Source organism: Petromyzon marinus, chromosome 14 (genome assembly GCF_048934315.1).
Source record: "Petromyzon marinus isolate PM22_M1 ecotype Great Lakes invasive population chromosome 14, UKy_Petmar_22M1.pri1.0, whole genome shotgun sequence".
Classification (NCBI taxonomy): Eukaryota; Metazoa; Chordata; class Hyperoartia; order Petromyzontiformes; family Petromyzontidae; genus Petromyzon; species Petromyzon marinus.
The window spans coordinates 15396407-15416205 of record NC_133680.1 but is presented as its reverse complement, the minus strand read 5'-3'; the positions used below and the strand labels follow the sequence as shown (position 1 = coordinate 15416205).

General features: G+C 46.7%; 1 protein-coding gene across 1 annotated transcript in view; it reads right to left on the bottom strand.

Annotated features, from left to right (window-relative positions):
- Positions 1–6286: 6286 nt before the first annotated feature.
- LOC116942274 (complement C3) overlaps positions 6287–19799 on the bottom strand; it is a 181401-nt gene continuing 167888 nt past the window's right edge. The window contains exons 40-42 of the mRNA XM_032953975.2: positions 19055–19138; positions 17001–17139; positions 6287–7622 (exon numbers count right to left, since the gene is read on the bottom strand). Coding sequence (XP_032809866.2) covers positions 7481–7622; positions 17001–17139; positions 19055–19138 — 365 coding nt within the window. The 3' untranslated portion in view covers positions 6287–7480. The remainder of the gene's footprint in view (positions 7623–17000; positions 17140–19054; positions 19139–19799) is intronic.

Sequence of the window (19799 nt, the reverse complement as noted above, 5' to 3'; positions counted from 1 at the left end):
ATACGGATGCTTATCTGAAACCGGATTCCCACCACCATCCATCACAGAAGAATTATCTCATCAAGACTCTGTATCATAGAGCCCAATGCATATCCGACCAGGAACACATAAGCAGTGAACTCAAGCACGTACACCAAGCTCTTAGGGCTAATGGTTACTCCGACTATACAATCCGCAAAGCTATCACTCAAACCATGAAGAAGAACCCTCTTGAGGAGCCTTTCAAAACCATCACTTTACCCTACATTGCTGGGATCACAAAAAAGATCTCCAAAATCTTGAATAAACACAAGATCCAGGTCCGTTTCAACACATTACATAAAATCCGTGATCTGGTTCCGTCTGTAAAAGATGTGATTCCGGACATACAATACCCTGGTGTCTACAAAATAAGTTGCCTCTGTGGTAGTAGTTACATTGGAGAAACCAAACGCCATGTCTCGGACCGCATTCGTGAACACAAAGCAGACCTTAAACACGGTAGGACCAACACCTCGGCCGTGGCAGATCATTGTTCTAATTCAGTAGGCTCACATGCCATTGACTTTTCCAAGACAGAGGTTCTTTGTAAGCCATCTGGCTTCCATGAGAGATTCGTTCATGAGGCTATCCACATATACAAGCACAGAGACAATTTCACCCGAGAAGATGGATTCTATCTTAGCAATCATTGGAAATATTTGATAAACCATTTCAGGTCTTAATTGATTGTTCACGCTTACAGTGGCTTTCAGACAGCATACATTATAAAAAATTTCGTCTCCCCCCTCCTCTTTTCAGAATCTAGATGGACTAGTCCTGGGTAAACTGCCAAATCGTTGCTCGTGGCGCTAACGTTTTTTTATAAATAAATAAATGCGCCGTTTAAAAATACATTTATGCGAACCAACACACCTGAAGACGACCGTTTGAGTTATGGTCGAAACGTCGTGAGAATTTTTTTTATTTTTTTATATATTTTATTATTTTGTTGTTTCTCTTCAACGTGACTTTACCGAAAAAACTAAGAATATGAATTACTGCAGTCACGAAAGCTTTAAATCAAAATTTATATGCTAATTCCTTTGTCAAGGCGCTTGGCCTTTTTTTCTTCTCACACAGCTTAAAGGTCGTGATCTAAGCGTGGCTTCTCTCACTCCAGCGCTGTCCTCCAGACAGTCTCGTCCCTTCACCTGATGAAGGCCGCTTGTGTTGTGGCCGAAACGTCGTGATTTTTTGTTATTTTATTATCACCTACGTGACTTTACCCAATAGAACCAAAGAGTATGGATCCTAGCAGTCACGAAAGCTTTAAATCTAGAATATTTCCAGAAAACTAAGTTTGCACTCTAAACTGATTGATATGGTTAGAGTTATGTTTAATGTTTTATCATGATTCACTCGTACAAACAGATCAAGCAAATCATGCACACAAACTCGCACACATTGCATTCTTGCGTGGCATATATATGGAGCATTACCACACACGCATGCACATCCTTCAATTACAAACCATGGCTGCCCAATGCACTCGGCCTACTGCTGTTGCTAATGTCTGTGGGAACATGTCGAGGGATTTTGTTATGGCGTCACTGATCTGTAAATATCTGAAGAAGTGGGGACTTGGGATTTTAAACTTGGTTTGTACCTGATTGCACGACAGCACCTTTCCCTCTTTGGTCAAGAGGTAATCTACTTTCTCTCTGCTTGCTTCTTTCCAGCTGGGCCATGTTATTTCTTTCACCCCAGCGTCGGGTTGCCCCAGAGCGTCTATTTTCTGTGTAAGGGGGATGAGGGGATATTTTGTATTGTCCTTATACACCCCCATGCCGTGGTAACCATCCATATCGGTTTTATCTCTCGTGGTCTGTTACTTGTTGATACGAGAATAAATCCTTCAAGAGAGCATGGTTTCACCGATTCCTTCTCTCATTTTTTGCTAATCCCCCTTTTTGTTGGATCTAGCCAGCATATTACTGTTTGCAGTGATAGTATTTTCTATAAGTCTGGGATAACTAATCCGCCTTCCTTAACTGGTAGTGTGGGAGAGGTAGTCAATGCGTGCAAGTTTTCGGTACCATATGAAGGATAAGATTCGGGAGTGAAGGGTCTTGAAGTATGAGTGTCGGATATGGGTGGGGACTATCCTTAGATGGTATAAAACTTTGGGAAGAATCATCATCTTGATGAGGTGCACTCTGTTAAAGAATAACAGGGGACATCTATCCAAGCAGATAGTGAGGCCCCAATCTCTTGCAGCAGGGGTGGGACATTTTTCTAGAGCAGTGAATTTAAAGAGAAGGGCATTCTGACACCCAGGTATTTGATTTTGGTTGGGGATCACTTGAAGTGCAACAAGCTCTCCGAGGGTTTGGGGGATGATCGTGAGAGGGATGTCAGCTCTGATTTTGTCACATTCAGCTTATATCCAGATGCTCTCCTTTATTCGTTTGCCAGTTACAATATTGCAGGGATTGATTCCTCTGGTTTGGTGAATATTATCAGTATGTCATCTGTGTAGAGGTTTATCTTGTTTCTGTTCGGCCATACATTATGTCTGCAATGTCTTGGATTTTCCTGACCCTTTCCGAAAAGGTTTCATGGTCAAGGTAAATTGTAGAGGTAAGAGAAGGAAACCCTGCATTGTGCCTCTGCTTAGGGTGAAACTGGGTGAGGTATGTGCGTTCGTTTCCACCGAGGCAGTGGGTTCCTCGTAAAGGAGTCTACACATATCGACATATTGGGAGGAGGAGCCAAATGTTTCCATCACCTTACAAAAAAGCCCATTCCATTGTCAAACGCTTTTTCCCCATCCAGTGTAAGGGCATATGCTGTGAGGTTTTCTTTTTGTAGCTATTCCCACCGTATTGACCAGTGTTCTGACATTCTCTGCTGAGTCCATACTTTTGAAGAACCCTGTCTGGGCCTCACCTATAATCTTCAGGAGGACTTTATCAAGTTTCATCGCCAAGATCTTGGATATAATTTTATAGTCTGCATTTAGGAGGAATATGGGCTACCCAGGGCATCTTCAGGGGCACCTGGTTGATGGAGAACCGATATCCTTGGTTTGTTCACAGGATGGGGGAGGCGGGCTGTGCTCAGGGCTGCATCTTTTAGTTGGGTAGTAAGGAGGGCTCTACTTTTTATATAATTCTGTTGGTATCTTTCCAGCGATGTGGCCAAGACATCATGGCATTTTTGAGCGGCAACTGGCTTGCTCATGTCTGTGATCAAGTTTATGCTCAATTTAGGGAGGGAGATTTTGTCAGGAAAGCATAAATGTCCTCTTCCGGGGGGATTCAGAAGTGTGGAGGGATTGGTAGTATTCTCTAAACCGTGTATTTATATCTCTGGACCTGGTTATTCGGGGGGTCTTTTAAACTTCAAATGGATTCAATATAGCAGCGGTGTCGTCGTCATTTGGCCATTCTTCCTAGCCGTCTGGCAGTAGTAGGGGAGGGGTCCTGGAAGGGAAGTCTGCCTCTTTTAAACAGCAGGCTAGTCTGGTCATTTAGTAGTTTTCCCAGTTCGATTTTCACGGCATCTATTTAATTTAGTCACGCAGGGGATTGTGCCGACTTCAATTTCTTGTGTAGGTTATTTTGGTTCTCTTCGAGCTGGTGTTGTTTCTCCCAAAATGTGTTGAGCCTGTGGGTCTCCGTCTCTATCAGCGAGCCACTGATATACGCTTCAAGGGAGTTTCATATTGTTTGAGGGTAGGGAGTGAGGTCCAATGTGGAGTTGATCAATACATTATTTTATCTCTTTATTTCTTGGATCATGTGGTCGTCCTCCAATAGCCTCCTATCCAGGGACTAAAAAGTTGTTCACTTTTTCGTAGGGGTCCAAAATGAGTTGTATCTCTATTGGGGTGTGAGAAATGAGCTGCATTTCTAGGATCTTGGCTTTTGTAAGGTGTTGTAGGAGGGGTTTGGACATAAGGAAGTAGTCAGTTCTGAATAGCGTTTTATGAGCTTTGGAAAACTGGGTGTAGTCCTTTTCCATTGGGTTAAAGGTCGATCAGGTGTTATGCCATGATTTCTCTCAGGAGGAGTCTCTGGGCTGTGTTATGTTCTGCTTCTTGCATATTAGATTTGTCACGGCTGGGGTCCTGAACCAGGTTTCAGTCCCCTGCTATTATGAGCTCTCCTGTTTATTTCTCAGTCAGGGCTGCTATTGTGATAAAGTGTTTCGAGTTGATGGTGGCAGGTTGTACACACTTAATAGTGTGATTTCCCTACCCTGGAGTTTACCTGCTAAGAAGATATATTTACCTTGAATATGTTATCAGGGCTTCCGGGGTAATTTTAATAGATTTTTTAGTATGATCGATACCCCTCTGCTACCTGAAGTATATGCGGAGGGGAAAATCTGTCCTACCCAGTTATGTTTTATGGCTTCTGGTTGAGAGAGGTGTGTTTCTTGAAAGGCTATATCTGATTTAAAGCTTTCGTGACTGCAATGATTCATCTTCTTTGGTTCTTTCGGTAAAGTCACGTAGAATGAGAATAAAATAAAATAATAAATTGATAAAATAAAATAACACAATAATATTCTCACGACGTTTCGGCCACAACACAAGCGGCTTTCATCAGGTGAAGGGACGAGACTGTCTCGTGAGTCCGCCGCCACGTATTCATCACGAGGCAGACGTCATGACCGGGGCACAGGGGAGGGGAAGTGACGCTCAGATCTGGGCCAGGACCAGTCCACGGGGGGGGGGGGGGGGGGGGGGTCAGATGGGGGCGATATGGTGGTGTCTGTCGGAAGGTGAGGGAAGAGGGGGTGATGGGTTCCAGGTTAACTTTTGATGATAGGTTCCGTCTAGAGAGGGGGCATGAGGGAGGGGTGAGGATGACCCAGTTTGGAGTGCTTGATGGGTCGGGGGATAAGGTGGAAGGGGGGTTTTTGGGGGTCACGTGGTAAATTGCCATTATGCAACGCCGCCTGATGAGCACCGGAACATTGGCATTGAGGACCCTGGTTTTGCACGTATTTCCATGTCCGGAAGTCCCGGTTCCCGCGTGCCGGCTCAAATGTGTTCTCTCCCCTTCAGTCCCTGCAGGATCTCTTGCACCATCTTCCATTCTGTTGCTTCACCCGATGTTAGAAAGTCCAGCCATCTATCCCCGATGTGGATTCACAGTTTAGCCGGGTATAGGAGTTGAGATTGCACCCTGTTTCTCCCAACCAGATGCTTAAGGTCTGGGGCGATAAAGGTGCGGTTGCCCATCATGAGGGTACCTTTGCTGCTCGGACTGCCTTCAGGGTTTCCATGGCACTTTGGCGGGTTGCAAACAAGATCAGTAGGGGACAAGGCCTCGCATTGTTTGTGTTCATGGAGTCCCTTCTGCCTCTTCTCACCACATGGTATGCCTGGACTATCTCCTCAAGTTTCACTGGGAGCATGCCAAGTGCATTGTTGAGGCGTCGGGGAGGTGTCATGGTATGTTCTATAGGGAGGTCGTTCCTTCCGGGAGGCCGTATGCCTTCAGTTTGCTTTCCCGTCTTTTGCGTACAATCTGTTATATGCTTATTTGAGCTCCAACATCGTGGCTTCCTGGGTCTTCGTCACTTAATTATGCTTCTCATGCGAGGGTTGGATGGAGTTGATAGCTGCTTGTAGCTTCTCCACCCTCCCACACACTTTATTCAGCCTCTCGTTGAACACTTGAAATATAGCAGTGTTCTCCACCTTTTCCGGTAAGGCTTTCAGGAGATCCCGGGTTCCTTCCCCAGGGGCATCCGATCTTGACTTGATTGGGGAGGCTAGCGGGGAGGAAACCTTGGCTTTCTTTGTGGGGAATCTGTCTTCCATCGTGTTTGTGAGTATGGGGAAGGGTTTTCCCTGGCCTAGCCACCAGATCAGGCCCAGTTCTTGCATCCGACCCAGGTGCTTGGCAGCAGGGTCTTGTAGATTGTTTCCAATGGCTTTGGTTGGGGAGGTTAATTTACCAAAGCCTTCCTTCATATCTTCAAGGTTAGTGGAGAAAAAGGAAAAAACTTTTTTTTATCGATAAGTGGAATACCTGGTTTAAAAGGGGTCCGTTGGTTGAGATGGGGTAGGAGCGATCCACTTCGAATTTTTCAATCAGCCATGACATCACCGGAAGTCCTGAGCTACTATATATACTTTTAAATCTAGTTTAAAAAGTATTTCTTTCTAACCACTTTTTGTGTTTAATTTGTTGTACTTCTCCTGCACCTTTGATTAGCATGGTTGGCTGCGTACGTGCGAAAGCAGTTCAATATACATACATACCATCAGTGTATGAATATCTCATTATGAAAACACTGAAGCGCATTACAGTATATGGCAATATTTTATTCATTCAAAACAGTAAAGTCAGAATTCTAATAGAATGTTCACAATTGTATGACTATACTAGTCTAAGTGAAACCTTACAGGTAATGGCAAATAGGTGCAGAAGGTAGAATCAATTGCAAGCACTAATTATTGTTTGGTAATTGAACATTACCTGTTTACACAAACAAGGCAGGGTGTGCTTAAAGTTGGCAAGGGTTTTGATTATTGCAGAAGACTAAAATATTAAATCGAATTTCAAATATTTGCTGGACACTATTGGCAAGGACTAATCTAGGTTCAGAAGGGATGCGTGTAGATTCTGTGTATTGGTACATCTCTAAGTGATTCAATAAAATAGCAAGTTACTTGGTCATGCTGCTACCTGGGCAGTGGTGTACATGAAATAGCAAAAACATTTGTCAATCACACTATGGCCTTCAAAGGGAAAATATATAATAGGTACCATTTTGGGCAAAATTAGTTTGTAGGAATAATTGTTTTTATCTCACTGGCATTAATAATAATTGGCGCAATAAATGCATGTACGCGTGATTATTCTATTTGTTTGACTGTCAGGTAGTGGAGTGCCTTAACGACACAAATTTGGAAAGATTACTACAAGGCCTAACACAAGATCAATTATGAATCATATCATGGGACCTCCTTTGCCAGTACCAAAATATGATAATAGGGTTTTCTTCCTTTTTCTGGTAACAAAACAGGTGTTGAGATGTTAAAACATCAAACTAAAACCTTTTACAAAGAATCATGTATGCATTAACCACAATGCTTGTGGTCAGAATGCAAACAAAAACATACTCTGATAATATACGCCTTGGCGTCCTCTGGTCTAACACGGTTTGAGACGAGGCTCAAAAAAGCTGTCTCTGGTGTGGACCAATCAGTTTCAAAGACAGTACATATATTATCAGAGTATGTTTTTTGTTTGCATTCTGACCACAAGCATTGTGGTTAATGTAGACATGGTTCCTTGTAAAAGGTTTCAGTTTATTGTTATAACATCTCAACACCTGTTTTGTTGCCAGAAAAAAAGGGGAAAAACCTATTATCATATCAATCATAATATTGGATGCGAAAACCCATGTGGTAAGTTACATTGTGTTTTGTACTTTGTAAAGGCATCTAAATGCACATGGCAGAATGCGTTGTTACAGTCTGGCTAACCACCCTTTAAGAAGAACAGCCTTGGATCTGCATGCTAAACTCATATTCGCGTTTGATGGCGCAAAATGCCTGCACGTTTGGTTGGTTACACTTCTCATCCACGGGCCATTGCTCCACCCATGAAGTTGAGTCCAACACGTACTGAAACCTACACATGCAAAAACACAATGTTTTAGTGGAACACTCCACATTCAGGTACACGTGTGTAAATGGTGATGTTCACGTATGTACTACCTGCTATGACATGGTTCGGAAACACCATGGTCATTGAATTGCAGTAATATTCTGTTCACTTAATAGGCTGACTTGAATATTGTAAAAACTGTGTGCAATCTTGATATCCTCCTGGACTCAGAGCTATCTTTGTGTCATCATATTTCTCATTTCCAAAATTGCTGTCAATCACCTATGAAGGATTTCCCAGATCTGCAACTCCCTAAATCAAGATGCTGCTGAAACGTTAAATCATACTTTATAAATTAAAAAAGAAAATCAATTTACTCCTATTTGGCCTTTCTAACTCTATCATTCAACATATTAAACTCGTACAAAATGCTGCTTTTTGTCTTTAAAAAAATGTCATGTTCTTGTTCCGGCTTATATTTCACCTCTCATTTCTCCATATACCCCATCAAGACTCCTTCGCTCATCTAGTCGAGTTGCTAGTCACAACAAAGATCAGGTGCACGAGTAGAGGTCGGTGTGCGTTCTCGTTTGCAGTTATATCTGTGTGGTATGCACTCCCATTGTACACACGTCATCAGATAAACTCCCTTTCAATATTAAAATCACACTCAATGCATGTATGTTGAACTTCTTTTGCACCCTATGTAGCCAACCGTGCTAATCGGAGGTGCGGGGGAAGGACAATAAACTAAACACAAAAAGCAGATTACATGACTCCAGTTCTACAATATTTCTACTTGCTTTTAGTCATTGCATTTATTTTGAGATGGCAGTGACTGTTTAATATTATGCATAATCATTTCCATGCTTATGGCACAGTGTGTGAGGTAGCAGTCTGAGAGAGGTCCCTCCGCCAAAAAAAATCTACATCAGAGTGTAATTAATTACATCCCGAGCAAATATATACACTTTCTTGTTTACTGCAGTTTATAATCGATATGTGCTAGGGTTTCATAATGTTCAGTGATTTAGGTTACTCTTTGCATGTGTAATGGTTCGACAGAGGTGCACACACTCGTGTGGAGGCAACACATATTTATTTAACACAACTGCAACAAAACTGCAACACAACTGCAACACACCCTACACATAAGGTAGTGACCACTGTCCTACTCTCGCTAACACTCGGGTACTACTTGGCATGGCCAGGCCAGGAGGGCTTCTGCTTGGCCACGATGACTGGAGGCTTCTTTCTTCAGATTATCCATGAGACGTCTTCATCCCAGGCACGAACAGCCCAGCTCTCTGTGCTGAGTCGGCTGATAAGCCCCCCTGGCGTGGCCGGCGACACCCTGGCTATGCCCCCTTCTCGAACCCATGAGTAGGCTCCACTCCCCGACCACGTGACCCCCAGGGTCCCTCAGGGCCCCTGGCCCCTACCTGGATCCGGTCACGTGTCCAGCCGGGGTCTCTCAAGAGTGCCACGGCCTAACACAACCCCCGTGGCACTCGTCAACAGCCTCCATACCGAACAGACAGTGACGTCACGCGTACAGACCCAACATAGCAGTGATGCCATGTGTGTACTGACCAACACAGCAGTGACCCCATGTGTGTACTGACCCGACACGGTAGTGACGTCATATGTCACTACATCACCCCCCCACCCCCCCTCGTGTAACATACAGTCGTCCCGGCTGTGACCATATAAAGAACAAGAACGTGTGCCTCACAACATATCAAAACGGCAATAAATAACCGGCGAACGACAATAAATTACGCGATTAACATATGTACACATCAGAGATTAAAAAAACTACACAACAATAACAAAAAATAAGATGGTGGAATAACAACACAACACTCATGTATGAAGCAGTTAGCTCAAAGGACCCCTCTCCACCTCTGGTGCACCCCTGTAAAATCACGCACGCACTGAACAATAACATGCAACGCGTGAAAGGGTAATTTAAAGCGTGCGTTTTGTGAACGGGTCCGTGTGGTCGGACTCCCAGGCGAGGTGGGCCTAAGCTCCCTCGAAGGTCCGGGGGCAATGTCAGTGCTGGCGGGCGAGTGCGGCCGCTCCGTCACGGGCGGCAGCGTCGACGGGGGGCGGTCGGTTGCCAGCTGCTCTGCACTCAACGGGGCATCCGGGGGAGCAGCAGCCGGCAGCAACGGGGGGTTACGAGCTCTGATCCTGTGGGCAGGATCACAGAGCCACCCTGAGGGACCACCTTTACAGGCGCGCCCCCCAGCTCGCCCGGCACACCGGCCACTCGGCCCGTGGAAATTGGAGATGAGGGGACGTGATGGGGATGAACAAACGGCTTAAGTCGCGACAAATGAACGAACCAATTCCGGCATCCGAACCGGATCTTAACACACTGAGGCCAGTCGGCCAGTACCACTTCGACCAGACCCCGCCAGGGCCTATACAGCTTGGGGGATGTACCGACAGGCACTTGTGGACAGTGCAGCCAAGCTTGTCTCCCAGAGCCCACTGTTGCCCGATTCGCAACAACACCTCAATCGCTCGTTGGCCAGCTGCCGGGCGGCGGAATTTTCTCTAGAGGCCTTTGCGTGCCTCCGAAACTCTTTGGAGGAATAATCGCATAGGTTCCAAGATAGAAACCTTCGGCTTCCCAGTAGCCATCTAAAGTTGGACATCAATGGGGGGATTCGGTTCCCGCCCATACATCAGAAAGAAAGGTGAGTAGCCAGTGGAAACGTGTGGGGTCATTCTATAGGCCGCAAGGACTCCAGGGATGCGCAAATCTCAGTCTTTCTGCGACTCATTGACCTGCTGACTCAACATTGAGGTCAAAGTGCTATTGAGCCACTCCACCATCCCATCCATTTGAGGATGATAGGGCGATGTGCAAACCTTTTCTGTCCCAAAAAGGTCGCACACCTCCTTCAGCAGTTTAGCCGAAAAATGTTTTCATTGATCGGTGAGGAGGCGCTCCGGGGCCCCCTTATCTAGCACGTATCCGTACAAGAATGCCTCGGTGATATTGGCAATTGATTGATTTGGGAGCAGCCAAGCCACAGGCCAGCAGGAAAAGTATTCAACGCCCACAAGCAAGTATTATTTTCCCGGGCCGTAGTGGGGAAGGGTCCCAAAATATCCAGAGCCACCAGGTCGTTGATCGACTGCAAGGGCGGGCAGCACTTGACAGGCGGTGGCTTGCGGCGAGCGCATGACACACAGTCCTTCAAAACTTTTTAATGTCCGCCGCCATGCCGGGCCAAAAATAATCAAGCCTGAGGGTGGCCAGGGTCTTATGAACCCCAAAATGCATCAGCCGCTCATGGATGGCCACAATCAGCCTACCTCTGAGGCTCGTAGACAAAACAATACGATAGCGTTGTAACCCGCCATCCCAATACATCAACAGACCCCCTTTAAAATGACGGGGGCAACCCTGCGTCGGCCCAAGCCATCACCTGACTCCCTGACGCGGTGTTGCAACCTCAACAGGGAGGCGTCCTCCGCCTAGAGGCACACCCATTTGGAATGGCTCAGTCCCAGAACATCATCCTGCACCACGGGAGCGCTGGGTTCCTGGGGGGAATGTATCGATGCCGACGCAATGATGGGGGGCATAACAACCACGTCCAACGATTAACAGTGGGACGAGCCCGTGAGACACGCGCGTTTGCCGTTCGGAGGAAGCCGCGACAGCACGTCAGCATTAGCGTGTCGCATACCCTCACGATAAGACACTTGGAATGAGTAGGATTTCTTACCAGCGTGAAAGCTGGCCCGATGGTTGCTCAACGCGCAAGGCGTACTGAAGGGCAGCATAATTGGAACGCACCTCGAACCGCCTGCCATACAAATAGGGCCGGTACTGTTGTACGAAGAAAACTATGGCGAGTCCTTCCCAGCGCTGCTCAGCCAGTGAGAGCACTCTACTGCCATACGCCACTACCATCTCCACACCGTTCACCACCTGGGACAGAACAGCACCGATACATGTGTTGCTGGCATTGGTTTCCAAAATGAATATCAAAGAAAAGTCTGGATATCGGAGGGGAGGGGCGCCCACCAATCCATCACGAAGTGCAACGAAGGCGGCCTCTTCCTCCGCTTCCCACCGAAATTTGTCCCTTTGCCATCAGGGCATGGAGGGGCTTGGCAACAGTGGCGAACCTGGGCACAAAGCGACGGTAATAGGAGGCAAAACTGATAAAACTGCGGACCTCACCCACCGACTTGGGGGTAGGCCACGTGCGCATGCACGCAGTTTTATCGGTACCCGATTTGCTAACTATGTGTCCGAGATACCGTACGGATGTTTGCAAAATATGGCACTTCTGTGGTTTAAACTTAAGAGTAGCCTCTCTCATCTTAAGAAAAACAGTGCGTAGCCGGGTCAGGTGCTCATCAAACGTGCGGCTAAATACAATAACGTCGTCCAAATATATCAGGCAGAAATCCCATTGGAGTCCTGCAAGGATTAGCTCCATTAATCTCTGGAAAGTTGCCGGGGCCGAGTGGAGGCCCATAGGAAATGTATTGAATGTAAATAAGCCTTGCGGCGTTTGGAAAGCAATCTTAGGCTTTGAGCAATCATCGAGGGGTAATTTCCAGAACCCCGAAAGTAGGTCAAGCATAGAAAATAAACGCGCCCCTGACAACGCATCAAGTGCATCGTCCATACGGGGCACAGGGTACGCATCTGCAACAGACACTTTGTTAAGCTTCCTGAAGTCTACGCAGAAGCACAGAGTTCCGTCGTGCTTTTTCACCAGCATGATTGGAGCACCCCAAGGGCTCGTGGACGGGGAAATAACATCGGCAGCCAACATTTCGTTGACCGCTTAGCGCAGATGTTCTTTTTCAGCTGGGCTTAAACGGTAGGGGTTTTGCCAGATGGGGGGAGAGTCACCTGTATCAATATGGTGGCTCAGGAGGGTCGTGCGACCGAGATCAAATTTACCCAGGCTGAAAATGTTCCTGAATTAAAAAAAACAGCGCATGCAATGCGGATCTCTGAGCGTTAGACAGGTTCCAATTCTCGGAGAAAAGTGCATCCGCCCACGTGGCATCATCTATACACCCCTGATCATATCACCGTGGACCCTCGTGGCCGATGCGTGAGCGAGCACTGTCCCCGCTTGAATGACCGACGCGACAGGCCCCACGTTAAGCATTTGAATAAAAGGCTGACAGTCCCTTGAAATCAGCATCTGGGCACCCACAAGCGCCATTCCCCGGGCTGGTTTGTTAGATGGTCCCAATACAATCCCTCCTGCGGTGGCCTCCTGATCAAGCGGCTTGCGCAGCCGCAGGGGGACGAGCATCTGTGCCCCGGGGGGAATCGTAACTGTGTCAGTAACAAGCGTCTGAACAGATGCATTAAAGTTAAGCATTTTGGCGGGTGACGATAAAAACACGATTCGCCTCGCAGAGGGCAATTCCAAAACATCTCTGGTCCGTAAAAATTTGTAGGGGCATCTTCCCGAGGAAGTCCGTCCCTAACAAGCATGGCACCGCCAAAGAATCGGAGACCAATATAAGCCCTTCCAATTTAATGTCCCCAATGGAAACCTTCGCAATTATCTGTCCCAAAATTCCCAACGATCCCCCATTAGCGGCGAAGTACGGAACAGAAATGGAGTGCAAAGAACGACAATTGCACGGCAAAATGTTGAAAATTAATTCGGAAATTATGGAGGTGGAAGCTCCCGTATCGAGAACCCGCACTTCAGTGCCCTGTATAGTACCAATGATCACGGACGAGCCGGCAGTGGAGGTGACAACTCGATGGGCTAATTGCGACCACTGATCCGGCCCGAGCGGCCAACCCACACCCAATGCGAAAGATCCCTTACGCGCCACAACCTGACGAGAACAAACAACAACAGTGTGCGGATCTACACGACCATGAGATGGGTGAGGTGGAAACGAGGGCCGAGTGTGTGGTGCACAACGACTCGCCTGGGGGCCCCTTGAAGTCGATGGTGGCCTGGATAACAACGATGGCAGCCCGAAGCGTCCTCGACGTGCAGCGCGGCACCCCGAGGCGACGTGTCCCGGCAGCCCACAGTTGTAGCAGACGGCACGGTTGGAGCCCAGACGAGGGAAGGTTCCTTGTGGACGGTCGCGTATTCCTTGCCACTCCATATCGTGTCTCCGACCTCCTCCGCCATCGACAGCAGCACAAACTGGAGCGTGCACATCCTCTTCCGACTCCTCACGCAAGCCCGCAGGTGCGGCGCATTCCACCAGCCCTGTTCGTCTCTTCAACCCCAGGTGAGTCTGTATACAACGGGTGATCATGAGGGATGATGGATTATCCTACTCAGAGGCAAGTAGGGCAATGTTCAATTCCTTCGCCAGCCCCAACAATCTTCCTAAGTCAATGCCCGCTGCCACCATCTTCGGAAACGCCGCCTGCACCAGGGACAGCAGAGCGCTTTGGAAGGGGAGGGGCGTCTTGGCTTCCCCTCGCCGTTGTTCAGCAAATCTGTTGCGTACACTGGATGGCGGGTCGTAAACTGCGTCCATTGTCTTGAATGCTTGTGATAGCGTGGACCACTGCGCTGGCGGGATGGCGTAAAATGCCGCCAAGGCGTCGTCGTCAAGAGAGGTAGGGAGCGCTTTCAATGCTTCCTCCTCAGTCCACCCCGCCAACGTGCAGCTTGTGGTGAAGCGGCATTTGAACGCCTCCCAATCCCCGCCAGCTGCTGTGAATTAACGAACAAATGGGAGTCGGTGATGCAGCGCAGGGATGTCGCACGGCGCGGCCGATAGGTGGGAGGGAATGGCGGTCTCTCCGCTGCATGCTCCCACCAAAATGGTTGCAGCTCAAGCGGGCGGCATGGCAGGAGAGTCGCGCGCTCGGATGGTGGCAGCGACGATGTCGACGCCACGTGGTTCCGGTGTGTTCTTCTCCGTCAAAAGCTCTTCGGTGTTGAGTTTGGCGGCCAACTCAGCCGCGGCGCCCAGCAACTCAGCAAGGCGGGCGCTGGCCATCCGACGAGTGTCGGACGGATGTGAGTCTGCCGCCTGAACCGCACAGCGCTGTTCCGCTGGCGGCGAAGCCTCGGCGGAACCCTCCTGGGTTGCCATCCCCGGGGCTGTTGGTGGGATGATGTCTCCGTCGTCTTCTTCACCTGAGGAGTTTCTGGCAGGTTTCCTACGACGTGTGAGCATCTTGCCTCGCTCTAGGTAAGTCTAACCTAAAATTGCCACCTCTGTCACCAAATGTAATGGTTCGACAGAGGCGCACACACTCGTGTGGAGGCAACACATATTTATTTAACACAACTGCAACAAATATTATTGTGTTATTTTATTTTATCAATTTATTATTTTATTCTCATTCTACGTAACTTTACCGAAAGAACCAAAGAAGAACTGCAACACACCCTACACTTAAGGTGGTAACCACCGTCCTACTCTCGCTAACACTCGGGTACTACTTGGCGTGGCCAAGCCAGGAGGGCTTCTGCTTGGCCACGGTGACTGGAGGCTTCTTTCTTCAGATTCTTCATGAGACATCTTCATCCCAGGCACGAGCAGCCCAGCTCTCTGTGCCGAGCTGGCTTATAAGCCCCCCTGGTGTGGCCGGCCACACCCTGACCACGCCCCCCTTCTCGAACCCACGAGGAGGCTCCACTTTCCGACCACGTTACCCCCAGGGTCCCCCAGGGCCCCTGGCCCCCACCTGGATCCGGTCACGTGTCCAGCCGGGGTCACTCAAGGGTGCCACGGCCTGGCACAACCCCCATGGCACTCGTCAACAGCCTCCATACCGAACAGGCAGTGACGTCACGCGTACAGACCCACCATAGCAGTGACGTCATGTGTACAGATCCAACATAGCAGTGATGTCATGTGTGTACTGACCCAATTATAATTTGAATGAATAATGCATCATGAGATGTATGCTTGTAATTGCACGGAGAAAGAGGAATACATGGATTAGAGAGCATACGGTTGTTAATGAATTCATCCAAACTCTTAAAAGTCGGCTTGAGCAGCACACTTCTGACTAAAGCCTTGAGGCATTAAGAACCATAATTATCAAGTAAACTAATAATTAATTTTGAGTTAGACCACTGCTTAATTATCTGGCCAACCGAGTCGTTAAGGTCCTACACCAAACACAAACAATAATCATTAACTGATCTCATTACTCCATCTCCTTAGTGGACGTCTTCTCAGACATGTTCTAATCCTTGGCTGCCACTTATCATTATTCTTGGCCATCGTCCATACACCTACCCATGTGTGCCATTTAATAATGATTGGGTACATGTGGTGTTTACACCATTGTTAATGCACAGCTCACCGACGTCATCTCATCACATGACAACGTTCCATCAATATGCTGATGATCCACAATTATACACCGCAGTGAAGTCAAAGTTAGATATAGAGCCTCTGTAACCTCGAAGATTGCACGCGAGCGGTGCACGTGTGATTTGCATGAAACAAAATGCTGCTAAATTCAGAAAAATCGGAGGTTCTGCTGGCTGGCACTCGAGCGAAAAAAGTGTGGATAAGGTGTGGTGGTCGAAGACTCCAGCTCCACTCATCTCAAGCGCCTCGGCACCATACTCCACCAGAATGTCATTTGATAACCACATGCAAAACATAGTCAGGTCCTGCAATCTTCATATCAGGGCATGCCTTCTGAACCAAGATTAGTCACATTCGACCACTATTGAGTTGTGTGTAGCATAGTATCGACAAGGTTTGATTATAGCAACTCACTACTCTTTGGGACATCTGGCAAAAACATTTACGAAATTGTAGCATATACAAAATCCTCTGGCACTTGTCGTGACAAGTACTGCAAGATCTGACCATGTCTGTCCAGTGCTCGCCCAGCTGCATTGGCTTCCAGTTACCGAACTAATGTTATAAGGTCGCAATCATTTCCCACAAAGTGTCTGCCATAAATGAACCACAATACCTTGCTGATTTCATCAAGCAGCATAATCACGCAAACTCCGGTCAGCTTCACAGCGGCTTTTGATTGGCCATCGACCAAATATGGTTACTGCATCGCGCGCTTTTAGATGCTATTTTGCGGCTGTCTGGAATGCTCTTCTTTCCGATATTAGGAAGCCACTACAAATATGCACTTTAAATCTATATTGAAAACTAATTTCTTGAGTGCTGTAATTCCAATTGAGACATTTTTGGGAAATATTTTGAAATTGGTAAATTTACACCATGATTCCAATAAACAATGGCCTACTATTTCACATTACGTCATGGGATCTTTAATATCCCCCGTGAAGCAGACGGTCCATAGTATTTTATGGTTAATGCACCCATAGCAATAGCCAGGGCAGCCTGCTGGATTCAAAACATTAACCACTCAAACAAGCGGCAGATGCAATACTGCTGGGCTGTGCCACTGTCCCCGCCACTCACTTGTCATTCTTGTCCTTCGTCTCTCCCTTGCGTCCCATCAGGAGGTACTGTCGCGGTGTTTCCATGCCAAGCCGGCCATCACATGAGCGGGTCACAATGAATAGGCGTATCGCTGTAGGTTGAATAGCCTGATCTTGGCCTTTGTGATGCAAGTTTGGAGAGGCACACACACATTCATATAAGCCTGAGAGAGCCAATAACGTATGTAATTGTGTATAAAAATGTTTTTTAAAACAGCATTTTGTGAATATAAAACAGCACCACACATTTAATGCGCCAAGTATTATTGTTTCAGCTCACAAGTATCTTCAGGACATAATCCAGGAATTTGTCCTGAAAATGCTTGGCACAGTTTCCAGTCTTCTTCTTTCATGTGGCTGATGTAGATGCAGAGCAACAACTACAAATTCAGGTGGTAAATCCAGATAACTGCTTCAATAGAGTGTATCGCTGTGATGTTTCCTTTGTATATATGGATTGGGCGTTGCGTAGTTGCATGTTGCATGGTCTGTTCTGGATGACCACAGTCGCACACTGGAAAGTTTCTAATGTTCCATTTGTGCGTCAGGTATCCGCATCTGCCATGAGTTGTGCAAATGCGATTTAAGATGGACCATGAGCTTTGTGGAAGAGCAAAGCCAGGGATCTTCTGCACTGGGTCTTTCATGAGGTTTTTTGTTCGTGAGTTCTTTTGAACTCCATTCAGCTCTCTAAGTTTCATTAGGGTTGAATTTGTGTTTTGTTTAAGGTGAAGCAAATGGGTCCAAAAAGGCTTGGATGACTTCAAGTGATGTTGAGGGATGTTATTGAGGTCCTGATGAATGGGAACGCGACTGTTTTCCTCGATTCGCAGGATTTCTCAGAGGATTGCAATGTTGCGGCAACCAGAGTGTTGGGGTCAACTTTACGGTTCCAGTGATACACCACATTGCACTGTTCAGTTGGTCATCAACAAGTCGAGTACGACTACTTCTGGTCCATACTGATATACAGTATCCAGCAACAAGCTACACAAGGGCCATCATTGATGTCCAGGGTTGACCCTTGTTTTGGTCTTGGCAGCTACTTTTTTCAGGTGGTTATGGAAGGTTAGCATACGGTCCAGCTTCACTCTGAGATAGGTTGGAGTAGGGTCGTGTCGCAGGGTTACCATAGATCACTTTAAAAATGTGCTTGGCCCTCCTATTGTCAAGGTGAAATGCCGTGACTTTTGTTTTGTGGAGATTTGGCTTGAGCCTCATGCTGTTTAGGTCTTTGTTCAGAGTGGATTCAATGTCATTGAAAGTGGCTCCTTGCATTGCTAGGACATGGTCATCCGCATATACAAATTTGCATGACTCGGTTGGTGGCATGCCACTGGCATAGACAAAGAGAGTTGGCATGAGTACTGAAACTGTGTGGCAATCCATTGTTGAGGAAATGGGGTGAGCTGGCTTTGTTGCCCAAGTAGACACGCAGTCACATATTGCTCAGCATTATCCATATGAGGTTTATTGTTTTTGTCAGGCAGGGAATTGTTTCGGGCTTCAACAGCAAGCCCTTAATTCAGACTGTGTTGTAGGCTGATGACAAGTCCACAAAGTCTGCACCAGTCTTGGATTTCGTCTGGAATCCAGCCTCAATGTTCATTGCAAAACTTGGTCACAGCATTTGTCAAGGCCGGAATCCAGCTTGTTCTTCAGGGATCACTGACTTGACAAGGGGATGATTCTCCGGAGGATGATGCGTGCTCCAAGAGTTTAAAGGTTGTGCACAGGAGTGATATTGGCATATAGCAATATTGGCCACTATGCTTTTGTCTAATTAAGTGAAACGTCACGTCTAATTGATGCTAAAGTTTGTAGTGCAAATTATTATTCCACTAACTGCTTCGCTGAAACAACAATTGACAAATTAAGTACTTATACGCATGGCAATTTCATTAATATGGCTGTGTAGATTGTTGGAGGGTCTTAACGACAAAATATTGTCTGGATGATTACATAGCCTAAACCCAAATATCGTTTATGGATCATGATATTTATTGCGAAAAAACAACTCCTGTTCCCACTTACCACTTTTTATTACAGTTTGAATGTTGACAGTATAGTAGACAAAACTTCCAACTTCAGTGCGGTTATCAACGATCCCCACATATGCTGCAATTACAGAGGTCAACACGGAAAGTAAAGACGTCATTTTTCTTGCCATCCTTTAACACAGAATTGATACCAATATAACCTGCTTCATTGTTTCATTTAGTTAATTGCTTAAATGCGTAAATACCATTTGAAGATAAATCATACAATATGTTTTCATTTAATAGTATATAAATTCTATTTTTTTTATTCCTGAAACGTAGCAGTTTGCAAATGATAACTTACAAAGCATCTGAGCAATGAAGATGTAAATGTGTAATTCTCAGTCCTGATTGCTTGAGTGAAGTCCATACAACGTGATTATTTTAAGTTACTAATGGCAGCAACATGCCCCAGCTGTTGCAGAGGATTGCTGTTCAAATCTGGTAGGCCGCCCTAGTTAATACTGCATATATTAACTACTGTATTTCATTTTAAGGTTATAATCCCTTGTTCACCATGACGTCCTTTTTACTTCTATGTCTCAATCGCGTGACATGAGGGTTCTGCCTTTGTAGTGAGGGTTGTAAGTTGACGCCAAGGAGGGGGTAGGAGGCGCCTCAGCCCCCCATGTGGAGTGACGTCAGACGCTAATTATTATGAATGGGGGGGGGGTGTCCATTTGGAGGAAGTCACCTTATAATGATTATTAATGAGGGGGGCTGTTAGATGTGGAGTGACC